This window comes from Artibeus jamaicensis, unplaced genomic scaffold (genome assembly GCF_021234435.1).
Source record: "Artibeus jamaicensis isolate MK-2021 breed Jamaican fruit bat unplaced genomic scaffold, CSHL_Jam_final contig_889, whole genome shotgun sequence".
NCBI classification, from domain to species: domain Eukaryota; kingdom Metazoa; phylum Chordata; class Mammalia; order Chiroptera; family Phyllostomidae; genus Artibeus; species Artibeus jamaicensis.
Window position 1 is genome coordinate 3,786,972 of NW_026522005.1, and position 18,384 is coordinate 3,805,355.

Consider the following 18,384-nt stretch of genomic DNA (forward strand, 5'->3'; position numbering starts at 1 on the left):
ATTCACCAGACACCACTACCAGCCTCCCGGGGTCTTAGTGCCTTGTACTGTCCCAGAGAAACGGCTTCCCAGAGCATCAGAGGAAGTCCGTTCTGTCCCCCTCGAAGGCCCCTGCACACGTGACACGCCCCCCACCTCGTCTTTCTAAAACACAGCTCCGGTTCTGCAATAATTCTACATGCGAGTTTCCATGGCACTCTATTTTCTCGTCTTCAATGAACTTCCTGAAGCCAGGACCTGGAATTTATCATCTTCATATAAAAATCACTGAGCCTTGGTTTGTGCCTTAAACATAGTACTCTTTTACGAAAAATGTTTCTGCAGTAAACATGCAAATAAATCTCATTCATGCAGTGGAAAACTTTACATGGAGTGTAATTAAAGAGCCTTGAATGAGAAAGGAAGACTGGCAGAAAGGAGGTCCTAATCACTTCACTTACTCATTGCACAAACATTCAGTGAGTGCTGTTATACACCAGATACTGTGTTAGGCTTTGAGAATCCACGGGCTCAGAAGGAGAACCCTTTCCCCTACAGGTTCATTTACAATGAAAGGTGACCATTGTTCTAGTAGAGATCCAGGTGCTTTAAGAACATGAAGGAGTGAGGACTGAGGGAATCAAGGAGGGCTTCAAGGAGGAGGCAATGCCTATGCTGGAAGGAGGCATTAGAATGAAGGAGGGTGGGAGTGCAGGCTGGACAACAGCATGGAAGTGGGCAAAAGACAGTATTTACAGGACTGTGATAATAAGTTCAGAATAATGAAATAATCAGTGTGTGTATAGGGTGGGAGGTGATAAGCAAGCAAGGGGTCTTATAAGAAGATTGCTAATAAATTCTCTGAAGGCACGCTATGGCCAGTGGTTTGGGCTCTACCTCCAAACCCCCAGGAGAAAAGGGTACTTAGGCAGTGGTTAGGGTGTGGATTCCGGAGCCAGAGGACCCTATTTAAAACCCAAAGTGTGACTTTGAGGTGGTAACCTAAGGTCTCCAGGTCTGCTTCCCTGTCTATAAACTGCATGATCCCATAGTATTGTTGCGATGTCTAAATGACTCAGAACACTACCTAGCACAAAGAAAAAGCTCACTTTTTAAATCCACTATAATTCCTGCTCTAAAGTTCTAACATAAAATAAAAAGAAGGAAAGAGGAAAGCATTTCTTCAGCTCCATTTATACTGGGGAAAGCTCAGAGGATCTAAGATCCAATAAGAACTCTGCATGGATGCTGGAGCCATGTTACCTGGCTCCTACATGTGGCAAGGTACTCTGGGGAAACTAAGTAACCTCCTGTGCCTCAGTTTCCTCATCTGTAGAACAGCTCCTTCACGGGGTTGTTGTGCGGATTGCATGAGTTAACGCATGGGAACACGCAGAATCATGTATCATATCGACATACATGGTGGTAATACGGGCAAGTAGTTGCATAGCATGTACTCTGGGCCGGGCACTGTTCTAACTGCTTTTCATTATTAACTATAATTATTCTTTGTAATGTATGAAGCTAGAACCTGAAGGTAAGGGTTCTAACACTTTTCCCCTCAGGCTATGTAACAAGAGAGCAATAATTTCTGCTTGCAGTGGCTTATGTAACAAGGAGGCCACTCAAGGTAAGAAATGTTTTGTATCCCTGGGAAGAGAGTTGTCACAGAAAGTGAGCGGGGGTCGGGTTGTCATCGTGCCTGAAGTGGCTGGGGGAGACCAGCCCCACCCAGCCTGAGGGGAGCTCACTCACCTTCAGGGGAAGTGGTGTTTTCAGAATTTCCTCTGCCCTGGTCAGCTTGGTTGGCAACTGCGGTTCCACTCTTTGTCCTTCGAAGAACACTCAGAGCTCGATTTATCTTTTTAAATGACCTGCTTCTAACAGAGGACCGCTCAAAGGGCCGTGCTGAGGGGCAGAGAGAAGGACAGTCACTACGAGTCACAGAAACCCTCTTTTACACACACGGCTGGGAGGAATCGTACAGTAAAACCCGAACAGTGATTCTGCAGGATGGTAGATGTGCTTAGGTATGTTTTCTAAGTTTACCGCACTGAAACTGGTCACTTGTTTAGAAGTCTGCTTTTCTTCTTCCCTGGTGGGACTGAATACAACAGCACCTTTCCTGAGCAGCGTCGATGGGCAGGTACTGACACTGCGGGATGATGAATCACTAGGTCTGGCTTCAACCCATCACCAACTCAGACTCTCCCCATTTTTAATGATCAGAAGTACTTGTAGTTTCATTTTGCTTTGGAGAATTGAACATCAAATTACCAGAATGATTTCTCCTTAAAAAAATATTTCTCCTTAAAAATTGAACACCAAAACTACCAGAATGATTGCTCCTTAAAAAAATATTTGAAGAACTTTCCACAGTGAATATCCCACAGAGGGCCATCCCAAGACAAAGGAGCCCATTCCTGGCCAACGAGCCATTTGCCTCACCCCTGGTTCGGTTGCTCCGGCCACAGTCCGATGGACTGTTTGCTGGCTGACCATCCTCTGCCGTGGACACGTAGGCGGGGTTGTCCAGGCCAGGCTCGTCGGTCATTAAGGCGATGGTGGCAGCTGCAGACACCTCTGGGAAGAGCGTCGTTGCTGGGAGGCTTGCACAGCTGTCGGGATGGCCATCCTGAGAGCGCCTCTTCCTGTCTTTGGTCAGGCCATAGTGCGAGGCACCTTTACAGCTGTAACAGGACCAGTGCCGTGAGAAATGGCTCCAGCTTCGCTCATTATTCAACCAGCGGCCTCTTTGCATAGACCTGCCTGCTCTTCTCAGAGCTTGACTTGCTCACTCCGAGACCCACCTCCCCTTTCACCTGCGTGTACTCAGAATGTACTTGCCAACCAAATGAATTAATAATTTGAGAAAAATTTTGAAAGATGCTTATTGCCTTGTTTTAAAGCAATTTCTATACTGAAATGCAAATCTGTGGGTCTTGTATCATATCTACGAGACTAGGGCTTGAGGCTGGTGACCTTCAACTCTTTGGACTTGGTAATTAATTCCTTCATGTTGGCGTTTATTTTGACCACGAACATGCCCAGTCACATTCTCAGTCCTGTCTTTTGGGTTTAGTTCCCAAAGCACTGAACATAAATCCACAGCTCCCCTCAGATTCCATACTTAACTGTCCATGGAAACAGCCACCATCCCCACAAAGACACAGGAATTTACTGAGCAATGCTGTTCCCGAGAGGCAGCCTTGCCAGTTCTCCTTCTCTACATCTGGGCTGGTCTCAGACCGGCTGGCATGAGGGGCTGGGGGCTCCCGTGCACTGAAAAATTTCATTCATTGTCATGTCTTCTAACACCGAGAGAGTAAAACAACATCCACAGTGTTAAAGAAAAAATGCTGTAATTGTCTGTACCCATTTACCACCCACGTGAAACAGCAGGCTCAAGGGCCAGGAGACCAAAGTCTGAGTTGGTCTAGATCTTTATTCTGCTCTCTTTGTCCTTCCATGAGCCTCTGGGCAAGTCGTTTCAGCTCTTAGGTAGAGTTTCGGTCAGAAAATGGTGGTGGCTTAACTATCCCATTGCAATGTGGGGAGGAGATAGCCACAGATGGCCACGCCAGCTCCCGTAGTCGCTGCCAGGGCAGAAGTGATATGGGTGGGCCCCTTTAAGAAGTGGCCACTGCATATAATGGGCATGCTAGTTAGACTATATACATATTATCAATTAATTACACAAAACCTTATGGTTGAGATATTTTACACACTTGATATTAAATAAGCCATTTGAAGGGCTATTTGGAGTGATGCTTCATGTGTAAGATGCATGAAAGCAGACGGAATCAAGCAACGTCCCCACTCAGTATCACACGGTATTTATACGGCCCAGGGAAACACAGAGCTGGTGGACAGAAAGGCCTATTGTCCAGAGCAGAGCCCTTGCTTTAAAGTTTCCCTGGCTGTGTGATGCAGGGTAACTCTGTCAACCTTGTTCTGCTCTCTAATCTGCACATTACACCTTGGCTTGCTGAGAGGTCTTGTTGACCTTAAGTCTTATCAAGAGTTCGGTACCTTGTGAGATAGATATTCAGTTCTCAGTAGATTGTAGCTACTTCCATAATTTATCCTTTCTAAGGTGCTCGTCTTTACACACTTTAACTTCTCTGAGAAGAGGAAGCATGGGTGACTGGCGGGTCATATAGAGCTGCCGCTGCAAGCTGAGGTCACAGTGTGGCTGCCCCTGCCTGACCACACCAAACTTGGTCATAGCGGTCCACCTGGTCACTTCTGTTGGGTTACATCCACTCTCGGTGCTACTCATTGAGCTATGTGATCATAGAAAGATTACATTATGATTAGCGTTGAAATGAAAAGTTACCGTCTCTACAGAAAACTCTCAAAAACAGTAGTGGCATGTGAATTTTGTATCAATGAGGCAAATATTCATCATTAGAAGGAGGATAGGAATTCCACATTTTCTCGCAATGAGAAAAGCAAATGCTGTATTTGCTTAGAAAGAAAGATACCCCCCCACGAAGATGAAAAGTGGTGTTACATTTTGTTACTGAGATCATTCAAAAGGATTGGCCTATTTTATGCCAAATAACACAACTAGAGGGCAGGAGAAGTCAGCAATTTGTCTGAGTAGATTGTAAAGCCCTGAGCGTCTGATGTGACCAACCCACAACTGTTTTGAGATAATTTAACCAGTGGCAGATTTTAAAATGTTCTTTTCTTGTTGGTATAATGAAATATAATGTTTCGTATAATCAATGGCACCTCAGATTTGATGAAATGTGGTTTTACTGTTAGTAGAAAAGGACTTTGATTGTATAACCCTACACCCTTATCTTATTTAAGATGAAACAGGCTTTCAGCTTCTAAGGCTAGTCTTTCTCTCACCAAAACTGTTCAAGCTCCCTACTTGAATTGATGAGGTTTTACTGTTCTGATTAGCTACTCTGGCTTGGAATTAATCTGCTTAAAAACAGCAAAGTGGTTGATATGGGAAACTCAAAAACTGGAAGAAACACTGTGTGATGGGGAAAAGTAAAAGCCAGCATGCATTTAAGCAGCTCCAAGGTCATAAATACAGGAGTGGAACACTTCTGTGCAAGCCAACAGCATTTAGTTAGCAATGCGAGGAAAGGAAGTTCCTCTTTAGTTGGACTTGGAAACAGTCTCTTTTCGTGAGGCAGCAATGCCCTTGCCCTTAACCACGTGCCCCGCCAGAGCAGGAAATGAATTTTCCCATTGGACAAATGGCTGGCAAAGGCACAAGCCATGGCTTTCTGGGGAGATAGAGCATATTCCAATAGAGAAAGCGGCATCCTATTCTTCCTCATTCATCAGGAGGGTTAAACTATTTAAAAGTATCTGAATCGCAAGACTATACCATGAATAAAACTATTGCTCTTTCAAATCCTTGGCATTCCAGAGGCACAGTTGAGTCAAGGAAAGGAAAACCTCATAAAACGGGTGAGGAAGCCTTCCCCGTGGCCTCATATCATGGCTGGCCTTACAGCAGCTGGAGAGGGTACAGAACCTAGGTTTAACTGCTCTGGCCCATAGCCTCGGTAAAAAAGTTCTGTTAAAGCAACTCATACTTGTGTAATGTCGCCTGCTCCAGTTTCTCGGCTTTGCCTGAATCTGAGGCACAGAGTGATCTAGGAAGGTAGCAGCTTGTACTTACTAATTACCACTTTTGAGTTGACTAGTACTGGGGCCTCTTGATTTACAAGCACAAAGGAGGAGGGGGGGGAATAGCTGATTAGCATTGGCCAGTCCAGGAACATACTGTGAACCGTGGGTTGTGTTCAAAGCAAGCAGGATTTGCTCTCTCTTTAAGCTATCCTGAGCAGTAAGTACTCTCAGGTGGTGATGGGTGATGGCCATGAACTTGAAGGATGAACATAAGGAACAGGGAGAACCATTTTTCAAACAAACCATGCACTTTTGATATGCTGTCTATGCAACAAAGCGACTCTGAAAAATCATTGTTTTTGTTGTTGTTCTTAATAATGGAGTTGGGGTCCTGATTAAAGTGAACAGAGGCAAGTCAGTCTTAATACGAGAACGCTGACACTGTTTGTCGTTTTTTGCCAGGGTGGGAAGCCAGAAGAGAAAATAAACTCCCTTCCTTCAAAATGTCCTGAGCCCGTGAGTTCACTGTTAATGGGAGTTGACTGGAAGCAGTCTGGACCCCGGGCATAACTCACAGAGGCCCTGATGGCGTGTCCCCCACTGAGTTCAGCCAACTGGGCAGCGCAAGCTGGTCTGCAGGGGAGGGCTCCTTTCTGATGGTGAACTCTCCACTATGACGAGAGCAGAAAAGCTGTCCACAAGAAAGTGAGCCTCACTACCCTCATCATAACAGTCTGGGTAACTCTACGACAGCCCTTTGATCTAACTTCCCTCACATTCTTTCTCTTTCAGCTCACTTCTGAATTAGGTAAACATTGAGTCTGCTCCTCATGTTGAGTTCATTAATTGCCCAGTCTGGTCCTACTTGAACTGAGGCTTGCAAACTCATATGCTAGTCAGGTGAGGAAATGAAGGAGGTCAGGCTCGGAGGGGAGAGCCACGGTGAACAGTGTTTCAAGGGGCACAGCAGTCTATACCGCCGACAAGAGCAACAGGGGAAAGAAAAAGAAGAAATAAAAGACACCCACATTGGAAAGCAAGGAGTAAAACGGTCACTATTTGCAGATGACATGAGATTATCTAGAGAAAACCCTAAAGATACCACCAAAAAAAAACCAAAAACCCTGTTAGAACTAATAAATTCAGTAAAGTTGGAAGATACCATATCAATATACAAAAATATGTTGCATTTCTATACACTAATAATTATCTCTCAGAACAAGAAATTAAAATAACAATCCATTAGCAATTCCATCAAATAAACAACAAAATAACTATGGATATATTTAACAAAGGAGGTGAAAAAGTTATAGACTGAAAACTTTCATCAAGACATTGATGAAAAAAATTGAAGATACAAATTAATGCAAAAATATTGCATGTTCATAGATTAGGAGAATTAATATTGTTAAAATGTCCATATCCTCAGAGCAACCTACAGATCTGATGTAATCTCTATAAAAATTCCAATGGCATTTTTCATAGAAAAGAACAAGCAATCCTAAAATTTGTATAGAACCACAGAAGACACCAAAACTATAGTAATCAAAACAGTATGGTTTTGGCCCAAAACAGAAATGTACATAGATAAATGAAACAGAACAGAGAGACTATAAATAAAACCACACACATATGGCCAATTAATTTATAACAAGGAATCAAGAATATACAAAGGGTAAAAGATAGTCTCTTCATTAAATGGTGTTGGGAAGCTGGACAAGCCACATGCAAAAGAATGAATCTGGACCACAATCTTACATCACATTAAAAACTTAACTCAAAAGGAATTAATGACGTGAGTGTAACACCTGAAACCATAAAACTCCTAGAGGAAAATATAGGTGATAAGCTCCTTGACATCACTCTTGACAATGATTTTGTTTTGGGATCTGACATCAAAACAAAGGACCCAAAAGCAAAAATAAACAAGTGGGGCTACAGCAAACTAAAAACCTTTGCACAGTGAAGGAAACCATCAACAAAATGAAAAGATGATCTAAGCCACAGGTGGCAACCAGGCCCATGGGCCGAATCTGGCCCTCCACCCCGGCACCTTGTTTCTACCCGGTGGCAGTGCCAAGCTCTCACTTAACTGTTAAGGAGTAGTTACATTTACACAGTCCTAAAATCACATTCAGCCCTTTGAAGGCAACCGCGAGGTTGATGTGGACCCTGGTAAAAATGAGTTTGACACCCCTGATCTATGAAATGAGAGAAAATATTAGCAAATCATATATCTGATATGAAGTTAATATCCAAAATACAAGAGGGACCTCCCCCCAAAACATGGAATTCTCTTTTGGAGGGCAGGCCCCTTGTAGTTCAGGCCTTCCCCACTAGATGTTCTAAGAACCCGTCTGTATCAGTGTACCACCTGGAATTATTGTGAGAGGCTGCGTTTGGCTCCAGTGAATTTTTTTTTAACTCAACCTGTTTGCCCATTTCACGATGGGTGATTTGTGAGCACACCTGCCCACACAGCGCTACATCATCAGTGGTTTTAGACAAAAAATGGCATGCCCCCTGGGACCAATTTCGCTTCAAGCAACTTTTGTTTCCCCAGATGAAAAAAAGTCCTCAAAGGGAAATGTTTTGATGATGTAAGAGGTGAAACAAAAAAACAGCAGAAGCACTAAAAAGCATCAAAATCAATGAGTTCTCCACTGCTTTGAGCCGTGGAGAAAAACTCTCAATAGGTGCATTGATCAAATGGAGAATAGTTGGGAGGTGACTGTAGTTTAAACATGTAAGAATAAATACACAATTTTTTAATAAATAAATTGCAGATTTTAGAAGTCCCCCATTATATAAAGAATTTATACAATTCAATAGCAAAAAAATCTGATTAAAAACGAGAAGATAATCTGAATGGACATTTTCCCAAAGACACAGACGTGACCAACAGGTACATAAAAACATGCTCACCGTCACTAATCATCAGTAAGACACAAATAAAAACCACAATGAGATAGCACCTCACACCTGCTGGGACGGCTGTGATGGACCAGACGACAAACGAGTGTTGGTGAGAACGCGGAGAAAAGGGGGCCCGTGAGCACATACTGGCAAGTTCAGTGGTGCAGACATCACGGAAAGCAGCGTGAAGATTTCTCAAAAAATTACATACAGAACTGCCATAGGACTCAGCAACTCCACTTTTGGGTGTTTATCCAAGGAAATGAAAAACCCTAATTTGAGAGATATCTACATTCCCACTGCAGCCTTTTTACAATAGCTAAACTGTGAAAACAACCTGTGTCCATCAATGTGTGTGTATGTGTGTATGCACGTACGTACATACACGATGAAATATTATTCAGCTAGAAAAATGAAATCTTGCCGTTTGTGACAACATGGATGAACCTTGAGGGTAGACAAATAAGTGAAATAAGCCAGACAGAGAAAGACAAATACTATATGATCATATACGTAAAATCTTAAAAAATAAACAAACAAACATCAAGTGCACAGAAACAGAACAGTTTGATGGTTACCAGAGGTGGGGCCGAAGAGGTCAAAGGTACGAATGTCCATGTATACAATACTACGTCACGGGCATGTACTGTGCAGCGCGGTGGCTATAGTCGATAGTACTGTTTGGCATTTTTGAAAGTTGCTAAGAGAGTAAATCTAAAAAGTTCCCAATGCAAAATTGTATAACTATTTATGATGACAACGATAATTAGACTTATTGCAATCATTTTGCAATATATATCCATATCAGATCATTTATGTTGTACATGGGAAACTAATACATTCTATTTTAATTATACCTCAATTTTAAAAAAATCATGACATACCACATAAACAAAATGAAGGTTAAAAAAAATCACATGACCATATCAACAGAAACAGAGAAAGCATTTGACAATGTCCAGCACCTTTATGATAAAAACTCTTAGCAAAGTGGGAAGAGAGAGACTGCACAAGACGAAGGCACATACAACAAACCCACAGCCAACATCGTGCTCGGTGGGCGAAACCTAAAAGCATTTCCCTTAAAACTGGAAACAAGGCATGGATGTCCACTTCCATCACTCTTATTCAAAATAGTTTTGGAAGTCCCAGCCACAGCAATCAGACTGGAAGACATACAAGGCATCCAAACTGGAAAGGAAGAAGTTAAACTGTCATTGTTTGTGGATGACATGATACTGTGTAGCAGAGTGCCAAACTCACTTTCACCAGGGGCCACATCAGCCCTGCGGTTGCCTTCGAAGGGCCGAATGTCATTTTAGGACTGTGTAAAGGTAACTACTCCTTAACTAGGGGCCAGGAGCTCGGCACTGCTGCTGGGTGGAAACAAGGTGCAGGGCCGGATAAAACAAGGTGGAGGGCTGGGTTCGGCCCCTGGGCCTTGTGTTTGCCAGCTGTGCTATGTGGAGAACTCTAAACATTCCACCAAAAAATTTACTAGAACTGATGAATGAATTCAGTAAAGTAGCAGGATACAAAATAAATATCCAGAAATCAGTTGCATTTCTATGCACAAATAATGAACAATCAGAAAGAGAAACTAAGAAAATAATCTCATTTACAATTGCATAAAAAAAGTACCTAGGAATGAACCTAACCCAGGATGTAAAAGACTTGTACTCGGAAAATTATGAGACATTGAAGAAATTGCAGAAGATATAAATAACTGGAAGCACTTACTGTGTTCATGGATAGAGAGAATTAACATCATTAAAATGTCCATACTATCTGAAACAATCTATAGATTCAATGCAATTCCTGTCAAAATATGCCATTCCAATGGCGTATTCATAAAACTTGTTCTAGTTTTTTCTAATATTTGTTCTAATATTCCAAAAATTTATATGGAACCATGAAAGACCCTTAATAGACACATCAATCCTGAGAAACACTGATTCAAAAGAATATATGCACTCCCATGTTCATTGCAACATTATTCACAATAGCCAAGATTTGGAAGCAGCAGTACATTTACACAATGGAATACTACTCAGCCCTATAAAAGGAGGAAATCTTACTCTATGAGACAGCATGCATAGACCTGGAGAGCTTTATGCTAAGTGAAATAAGTCAGTCAGAGAAAGACAAGTACCATATACTTTCACTTATATGTGGAATTCAATGAATAAAATAAACTAATAAGCAAAATAGTAACAAGACTCATAGACACACAGAACAAACTGACAGTTGCCTGAAGGGGTTGGGCAAAAAAGGTGAAGGGATTAAAAAAGTTAAATTGAATTAAAACTAAAATTTAAATTATATAAAAGTAAAATAAAATATAATATTAACCTAGTATTGTCGAAGCAAGCAATTTGGAAGCTAGAATCCAGTTTTTAATGTGACATGTCTTGATTTTGAAAGTTGGCAACAAGTTCAAAATTTTGGAGACCATTGTGTTGGCCAAGCAAAACACATCTGTAGGCCAGATCTGTCTCCAGGGATGACAAATCCCGACTTCTGGGAACGACATAAAACTGCCGGCGTGGGCGAGTCCGGCTGATTTCTCTCTTTTCGGTCCTCCAGGAAGCCATCCTCTCTCTGTCCTCCGGCTCCCTCGCCCCGCACATGTGTGCAGTTGGGTGTGCATGCATGCATAGGGGAGATGGCCTGAAAGGGGGTTCCCTGTCATTATTTGCCCCAGCCCCATTTCTGATCCAAGCCGGAGAGTAAGATTGAATTCTCCATTGTTTCTTTCACTCATGGGAGAGCTAATCGCTTGCCCAAAGCTATTATATAATGGGAAAGGGAGACATTCAACCCTAATGGATGTATTCACTTTCAGGCAAAGAGAATCAAGACTAGGGACTCTGGAGGAAGCAAGTTTCCCTGCCAATAGCTGAGTCTTAAGCTTCAGCTGCTCTGCTGAACAGAATGCGTGGCTCCAGCTTTGCTTGAAGTGGGTCCCTGGGGGGCCAGGCCAGGAGACTGCTGAAGGAGAGGAGGTGGTGTCTGTGAGAGAAGCTCTGTCCTTTGTGTCCTTGAGGGAGGACTCACTGTGCTCTGGCTCACAGAAAGCCTTTCACAGGGATCTAGTGACCCCAGAGGTGGAGGGTGGGCCTCAGTCATGCAATGCTTGGCTCCCGACTCCATCTGTACCCTGCCCACTACCCTGGCCCTCCTGACACCATGCCTCCGTGGCTTTGCTACAGGTCCTAAACTATCCCCCAGCCCAATCAATCCTGACCTTCCAACACAACAGTCTACTGTTGACGTTCCAGGCCTTTCTTGGCCCGTGTTGGTCATGGCCTCACTGCATGCCTACATACATCTCTACAGCCTGGAAACCCAGAACAGGGTTGGGAAGAAGACAGCTAATGTCCACTGATCTGTTATGTGCTGTGTCATGCTTTATATTTGTGGCCTTCTTTTACCCCCTAACTAGCCTGTCATATTAGTTAAACCGCCTCCACTTCACAGATGAGGATATGGAAGCCAGAAGAGAAGAAAGCCTCATGTAGGTCCACAGAGTGGAATCCAAGCTGTGGGGTTCTATGGCCTCTCCCCTCCTGTGGCCTGGCTGCAGCCCGCGGCCTCCCTGCACCCCCGGCTCATACGTCAAGCTGCTCACCCCACGTCTTCACTTACACGTGTCATAGGCATCTCAGGCTTCACTGACCCAAACGCCCTAACCTTCCCTGACAAACCAGCTTAGACACATCTTCCCCATTTTATTCAATAACGCTTTACATCCATCCTGTCATTCAGGCCAAAAACTTCAGAGTCATCCCTGATTCCTTCCTTCCTCTTGACACCCCAAATACAACCCTGCAAAATATACCCAGGATCCAACTACTTCCTATCACTTCCGCTGCCACCATCCTGGTCCAAGGCACCATCATCAATGCCTGGATTAGTGCAACAGCTTCCTGAGAGGTTTTCCTGTTCCTGCACTCGCTCCCCTTCCTATCTATTCTCAACAGAGCAGCCAAAGGACCCTTTCGCAGTAGGTCACCATTTTACTAAAACATACGATCCTGGCGAGGCCCTGCTCTTCCTGTCCCATTATTTCTGCTCTCACCCCCATTCCTCGCTCATTCAGCCCCCACTGGTCTCCACACTTGCGGAGCATGTTCCTGCTTCACGGGCTCTGCATTCTGCTGTTGTCTAGAGTGCTCTTTCTCTGGGTGCCCTCCTGGTCTATCAGGCTCTCCTGATCTAACTGTGGCTTTCCAGGTGCCACAGTTAACGTAATAGGTCCAAACTGTAAAACCTTCATCCCTGTGGGATCAAGATGGCTTCTTCACATCGGTGCCTGGAACAGGGTGAGCTCATGGATTCCATGTCACTACTGACATGTCATCTCTGCCTTGGCTGACTGGTTGGCTTTGGGCACGTCCTACTCTGTGGGGTAACAAGGACTGGAGAAAAGGGGCAAAGTTTTGCTTACCCGGGTACCTGTTACAGGGTCTGCATATCACAGATCTCCCAGAGCAGGCACTTGGCAAACGGGTCAGACTGAACTAACCACAGCCATCCTGCGGGTGTTTTGTTTATTGAAATCACCAAACTGGAAATGGATGGATTCACCCAGGTGGTCCTGATAACACGTAGTGGTCGTGGCTGGTGGGGATGTTGACGCGGATGCTGACGCCAGCCTCCCTGCTCCCTCGGCAAGCTCACGGTTTTCATTTCCCTGCACTCCTACTCAAGACGACTGAACGAGGGAAAGCAAGAGTTTTTTCAGCTTCTTTCTTTTTGCACCTACTTCCCTAATAACTTAGAGGATTTCATTTGCTCTGTACTTTAAAATTAGTACCTGTATAGTAAAACTAAGAGTAATAATTACCATATACCTTCTTTTGCTAGATTAGGCTAGTCCAGTAGAGGTTTTTAAGAGTGATTTTGAAACACATTTTTTCCATCAATGAACACTTAAGGGGGACCTCGTGAGAAAGATGGAACAGCAGAGAGTAGGAAAGGCAGAGACTTCCAAGTTTAAAACCTCTGGTGTGACTTCTCGTCTGCCACCTTTGAGCTCTGTGACTCTGAACAAGTGCCTTAATTCCCCTGACCCTTGTTTCCCAGATGCAAAATGGGCAAACAATGTTTATTTACTGTGAGGTTTAAAGATTTATGCAAAGTACCTGACAGTACCTGAAACAGCATAGAAACTCAATAAACCGTAACCAGCACAACTGTTATATATCAGGCGTAATGTGAGACAAGGTGGGTGCAGAGACAACACTACACAGTGTTTGCACCTGCAGAGACTGACGCAAAAAGAGAGGAACCACCAGGCTACATTATCAGAGAGAATTACAGATAAGAGCCAAGGGTTGGGAGAGCTCATTACTCGGCTTGCAGTAATCAGGGAAGGCTTCTCAGAAGAGGCGAAACCTGAGCTGACTCTAGGGAAATGAGTGACATTTAACTGGCTGACTAGGTATGAGTGTTACACTCAAAGGCCCCAGGATGCAAGTGCAGGGTAGTTGCCAGAAATACTAGATTCCGTGCAGACTTTGTCCCAAGTGACATGGACAGAGCCAAAGTAAGAACCGAAGAGGAAGAGAAATGCCGGGGGTGATGCTGGGGGTAGAGCCCAGGACACCTGACCACGAGTCCACTACTCACTGCTGGGGTCCTTGGGGGTCAGAGACAAGTGGGCATGGGGAAGTCTGGTGCCAACACTGGAGTGGGCAGGAGGGAGCGGGAAGGATGAAGTAGACAGTGGCAGTCTCCTCCTCACACAGATCCTGTGGCCATCAGTCTAACACAGACCACCACTCCCAGCCCACCAGTCACCACTTCCAGTTCCCTAGCACTTAAATGTTTGGCAGCTATTTTGAATGTTTATTTGCTTCTCTTTTAAATAACTGTCTCCACACCCCCGCCCCCAATAGAATACAGCTTTCATAAGAGTAAACATCCAACTTGATCTGCTCACCCTAAGCCCTCCCAGCACAAGCAGCTCGGACACAGAGCCAGTGGTGGGTACCAGAGGGGCCTGAGAGATTCTGGGAGCCGTTATGTTTTTCTTGCTCCTTTTATTAGATGTTTTCTGTTTATACTTTTAATTGTGCTGGCCCAGATGTGTCTTAATCATTGCAGGCAGCCTTTTTTTTTTTTGGAAGAAGACAGGCTATATCTTTTAAATACATCACTAACATTTTATGACCCTTTTAATGCAAAGCACTAGGCATCTTTATTGTGTATAAAACAAAAATAAATGCATCAGTCATCATCTTCCAAACAGTCCCATCTGAACTGAGCCCACCCTGGAGTTGGACCCATCCTTGCTAATTAAGTCCTGCTCATGTTACTTGGAAAAGACTCAAGTAACAGCAACACGACATCTATTCATTTGCCTCCTCTGGTTTTCAGGCAGCCTGGTCCTGAGCACAGAACCCACTTCGGGACTTTCTGAGTTCCGATTGGGTCATTATTTTCTACATTTCACTGGCTATACCTGCACATTCCTTCCTAACATAGCTTTGGTCTGAGAACATTATGTAAGGTCATTATTCCTTGTCGGGATGACTTTTTCTTCCCCTCTCAGTTAAAACCCATATTCCCGGGAGTCAAATTACATGGCCGCTCACACAGCTAGCAGAAATCATATGTAAAAAAAAATAATAAAATCATTAGCACTTTTGTGTAGTCATGGGTGAAGTAAACAACAGTTAGTTGGTGAAAGAGGTCATAGCTTGGGCAAGTGCACCCTCTGGGAGTCAGTTGAGGCTCTTGAGTATGAACTTGAGACCTAAAGGCCCTCACCCTGGACAGTCCAGAGCCTTCTTACATCACCACCAACCACACACTCCTTCCCCTCATTAGCCCCTATCTTCTGCCTCCAAACTGCTGGAGAAAATGTCCCCAGCAATCCCAACCACCCCTGCCTCACTTGTTAATGAATACCAGAAGGAGAAAAATCACAACAAACTGGGAAATGACAGGACAATGCAGGCCAGACTTTGGACAGCTGGACCCCCAGCCTCTTGACCAGGGCGAGATGGGGAGATGGGGAGATGTGCGGGGTGCTCTTAAGGTGGAACGAGCTCAGGAAACAAACGACTGAATGCCAATCTGAGCAAGCACACTTGACTCAGTTTATCAAATATGCCGACATGTTCCCATGGAGTAGATCAACCGTGCTGTGCGGGTGTGAGAAACATTCGGCTCATCTGCACAACATCAATTTTTATTCTGGGCGGGGAAGGCAGGGAAGAAGTGGATATTCTTTTACCTAATATTACTGGCTATCCTTTTCTATTTTTTTCTATTAATTTACAGAGTTAAGTCTGTAAAATGACCTGTGGCTACATCCTTTTGTCCTTTAAATCTCAACTCAAAAATAACTTACAATTACAGCCGACACAGTACACTTATTCTGGACCAGGCACTACTCCACATGCTTTGCTCATATTAATCCGTGCGGCCCTCCCATCATCCCAATTAGGAAGACCCCCTGGCACCATTTTGCTGAGACATTAAGGAACAGAGAGGTTAAGTAACTTTCCCAAGGTCACACAGCTGGTAAGTGTTGAAGGGCTGGGATTTGAACCTAAGGCAGACAGACTTAGTTGACCTGAGAACCTTAGGATGAGATGCATCCTGGTGGCTGATGATTCGGAGGGGACTGCAATGTAAGACACAGGGGAAGAGCAAGGAAAATTAAAAGCAGGTTACTTCTAATCTTATACTCATTACTGTGAATATTTTTCACTGCCAGCTTACTGGCTGCCCTGAGGACTACAAACAGCGTGGGCTGGCAACTGTGGCCTGTTCTCAAGTTGGGAACATCTTCAGGCTGCAGGTGACAAGCACAGGCCCTGAGTTTCCAGCTGCCTGTGCCTTCACATCTGCTCTGACAACAGGGCCTTTGTCCGTAGGGCATGCCCAGTGGGTCAGTTTTGGGGGGGGAGGGTGGCGCTGGGGAGGCAGCTGCGGTGGCCTTCACACGCCCTGAGGCTTGCTATCTTCCTGCCATTCTTCCTCCCAGAAAACAACCCGATTATCTCTGAGAATGGGTGTGGCCACAAGCAGCCCGGTGGCAGCAGCTTCAAATGATCCTGTCACGGTGTTTGGCCACCTCCAAGGCATTTACTTATTTCCCCTCTAGGGGGAGCCCCTCGGCCCAAGCATTCATATTTAAATGCACAGTATGAACACAGCAGTTGTGGTGAAAAGCAGGATTTATCAGGAGAAAAGAGGCTTACCGACTCATCCAGGGCTGGCTAGGAGGACACCTTCTCTCCTGTTAATTAGGAGTAAGAAGAGAAAGCACCTGAGCTGTCTTTGGCTCTGTGCTTGGTCTCGATCACTAGGTGTGGTGGTGGGGTTTACCCTGTCAAACTCAGCCCCAGCTGGGTTCTATTATCCCCACTTTACGGATGGAAAACTGGTGCTCAGAGGTGTTAAATACTTTATCCAAGGGAGCTGAAAGTTGATCGTACCTCTCCCTGGGATTTTGTTGTTAGTGATTTAAATCCTGTGTACAGCTGTCAAGGTATCTTATGATAATAACAACTAATACATGTGGTTTTTAACATGAGTCAGTTCTAAGTACTTGATTCATTTAATTCTCACAAGAACCCAGTGAGGTCGAAGTGATTATTGTCCCCATTGTGCAGCTGTGAAAATGTAACACAAAGGTTCGCCTGCCCAGGGGCACACGGTGTCCAGGCTGGCCAACAGTCCCCGCTTGCCTAGGGCCGGCTGGGGTCTTGGAGTGGGAGGATCAGTTTCGAAACTCCGCCAGTCCCAGGCAAACAAGGACAAACTGGTCACCCCACAAGTGGCAGACACAGATCTTCAAGTCACACTTACAATTTGTAATAATATGCGCTTCACTATGGCATTCTGCTACTTTTTTTCCCCTTTTCCTATGTTTTGCCTAAAGATTTAATAGAAACAGAAGCGAGTTGGGTGGGGGCTTTAGCGGTTTCAGGTCCTCCCAGGGGGTGCTCACAGGACATCTTTTTAGAAGGGTATCCAAAAAGGCCACCCTCAAACTGCTGCATCAACACCTCTTTCCCGGCAGCCTTTGCTGGTCCAAACTGCATGAAATCCCAGAGCTCCCCAACAACTGGAAGAATCCACTCCATTGTTCAGGGGGGGAGAGCACAGCTGATAGGCAGGAGTGCCTGATAAATACCAGCGTCATTCCCTGGAGTGATGCCTCAGGATTCCAGGCCTGAAACCAGACGTACAATTGACAGTAGTTGATGAGGGACGGTGGAGGGCTCAGGCCCAGTCCACATGCCGGGTCAATTCTTCGCAGAGACGCCAGGATAGTTTCCCCATCTCTGAGTCTCCAGCATCTCTGGAGTCATGATTTGCTACCCCCCCACCCCCAGCCCCTGGCATTTGGGGAAGGGAGAGCAGACAATTCTTGTACGACAGATAATTTGAGTTTTTCTTCAACTACCCACGAATTAGGGGGTGTCTGTGGTGGTCATGACAATGGCAGTGGTTGTGGGGGAAGCATCTTTTTGGTTAACATTTTGGTCCCTGCAATTCTTGGTTCTTTACTTTTTAAAGCACTTGGAAATGACCAAAGTCTGCTTTCTCATTTTCCAGAAATCGGGCTTTGGATCAACTGTACTTTCTATTTCAGGACTGAGTAGGAAATGTTTTTAGGGTGACTGGGAAGGGGTGGGCTGCCTGGTGGTGAGGGTTTCTAAGTATCGGAACTGGCTGCCCAGTGAGGTTTTCTGAATGGCTTTGAAGCAGCAGCCTTGCTTTCCAGACTGCTGGGACGCATGTTATTTGAGTGCCTTGAGTTTGGTGAGGTCTGCCTCACCCCTGGGGCCGTCCACAGGTTCTCCCAGCTCAGCGTGGCAGCGCAGTGTGGGAGGCGGGAGAAGGTGGTAGGGCATTCGA

General features: G+C 44.8%; 1 protein-coding gene across 2 annotated transcripts in view; it reads right to left on the reverse strand.

The window, feature by feature from the left end:
* The window catches only part of LNX1 (ligand of numb-protein X 1), a 105,877-nt gene that overhangs the window by 30,271 nt on the left and 57,222 nt on the right, over positions 1-18,384 (reverse strand). For both annotated transcript variants that reach the window (XM_037152154.2, XM_037152155.2), the window contains 2 exons: positions 2,428-2,669; positions 1,735-1,887 (listed from right to left, as the gene is read on the reverse strand). In XM_037152154.2, coding sequence (XP_037008049.2) covers positions 1,735-1,887; positions 2,428-2,669 — 395 coding nt within the window. The remainder of the gene's footprint in view (positions 1-1,734; positions 1,888-2,427; positions 2,670-18,384) is intronic.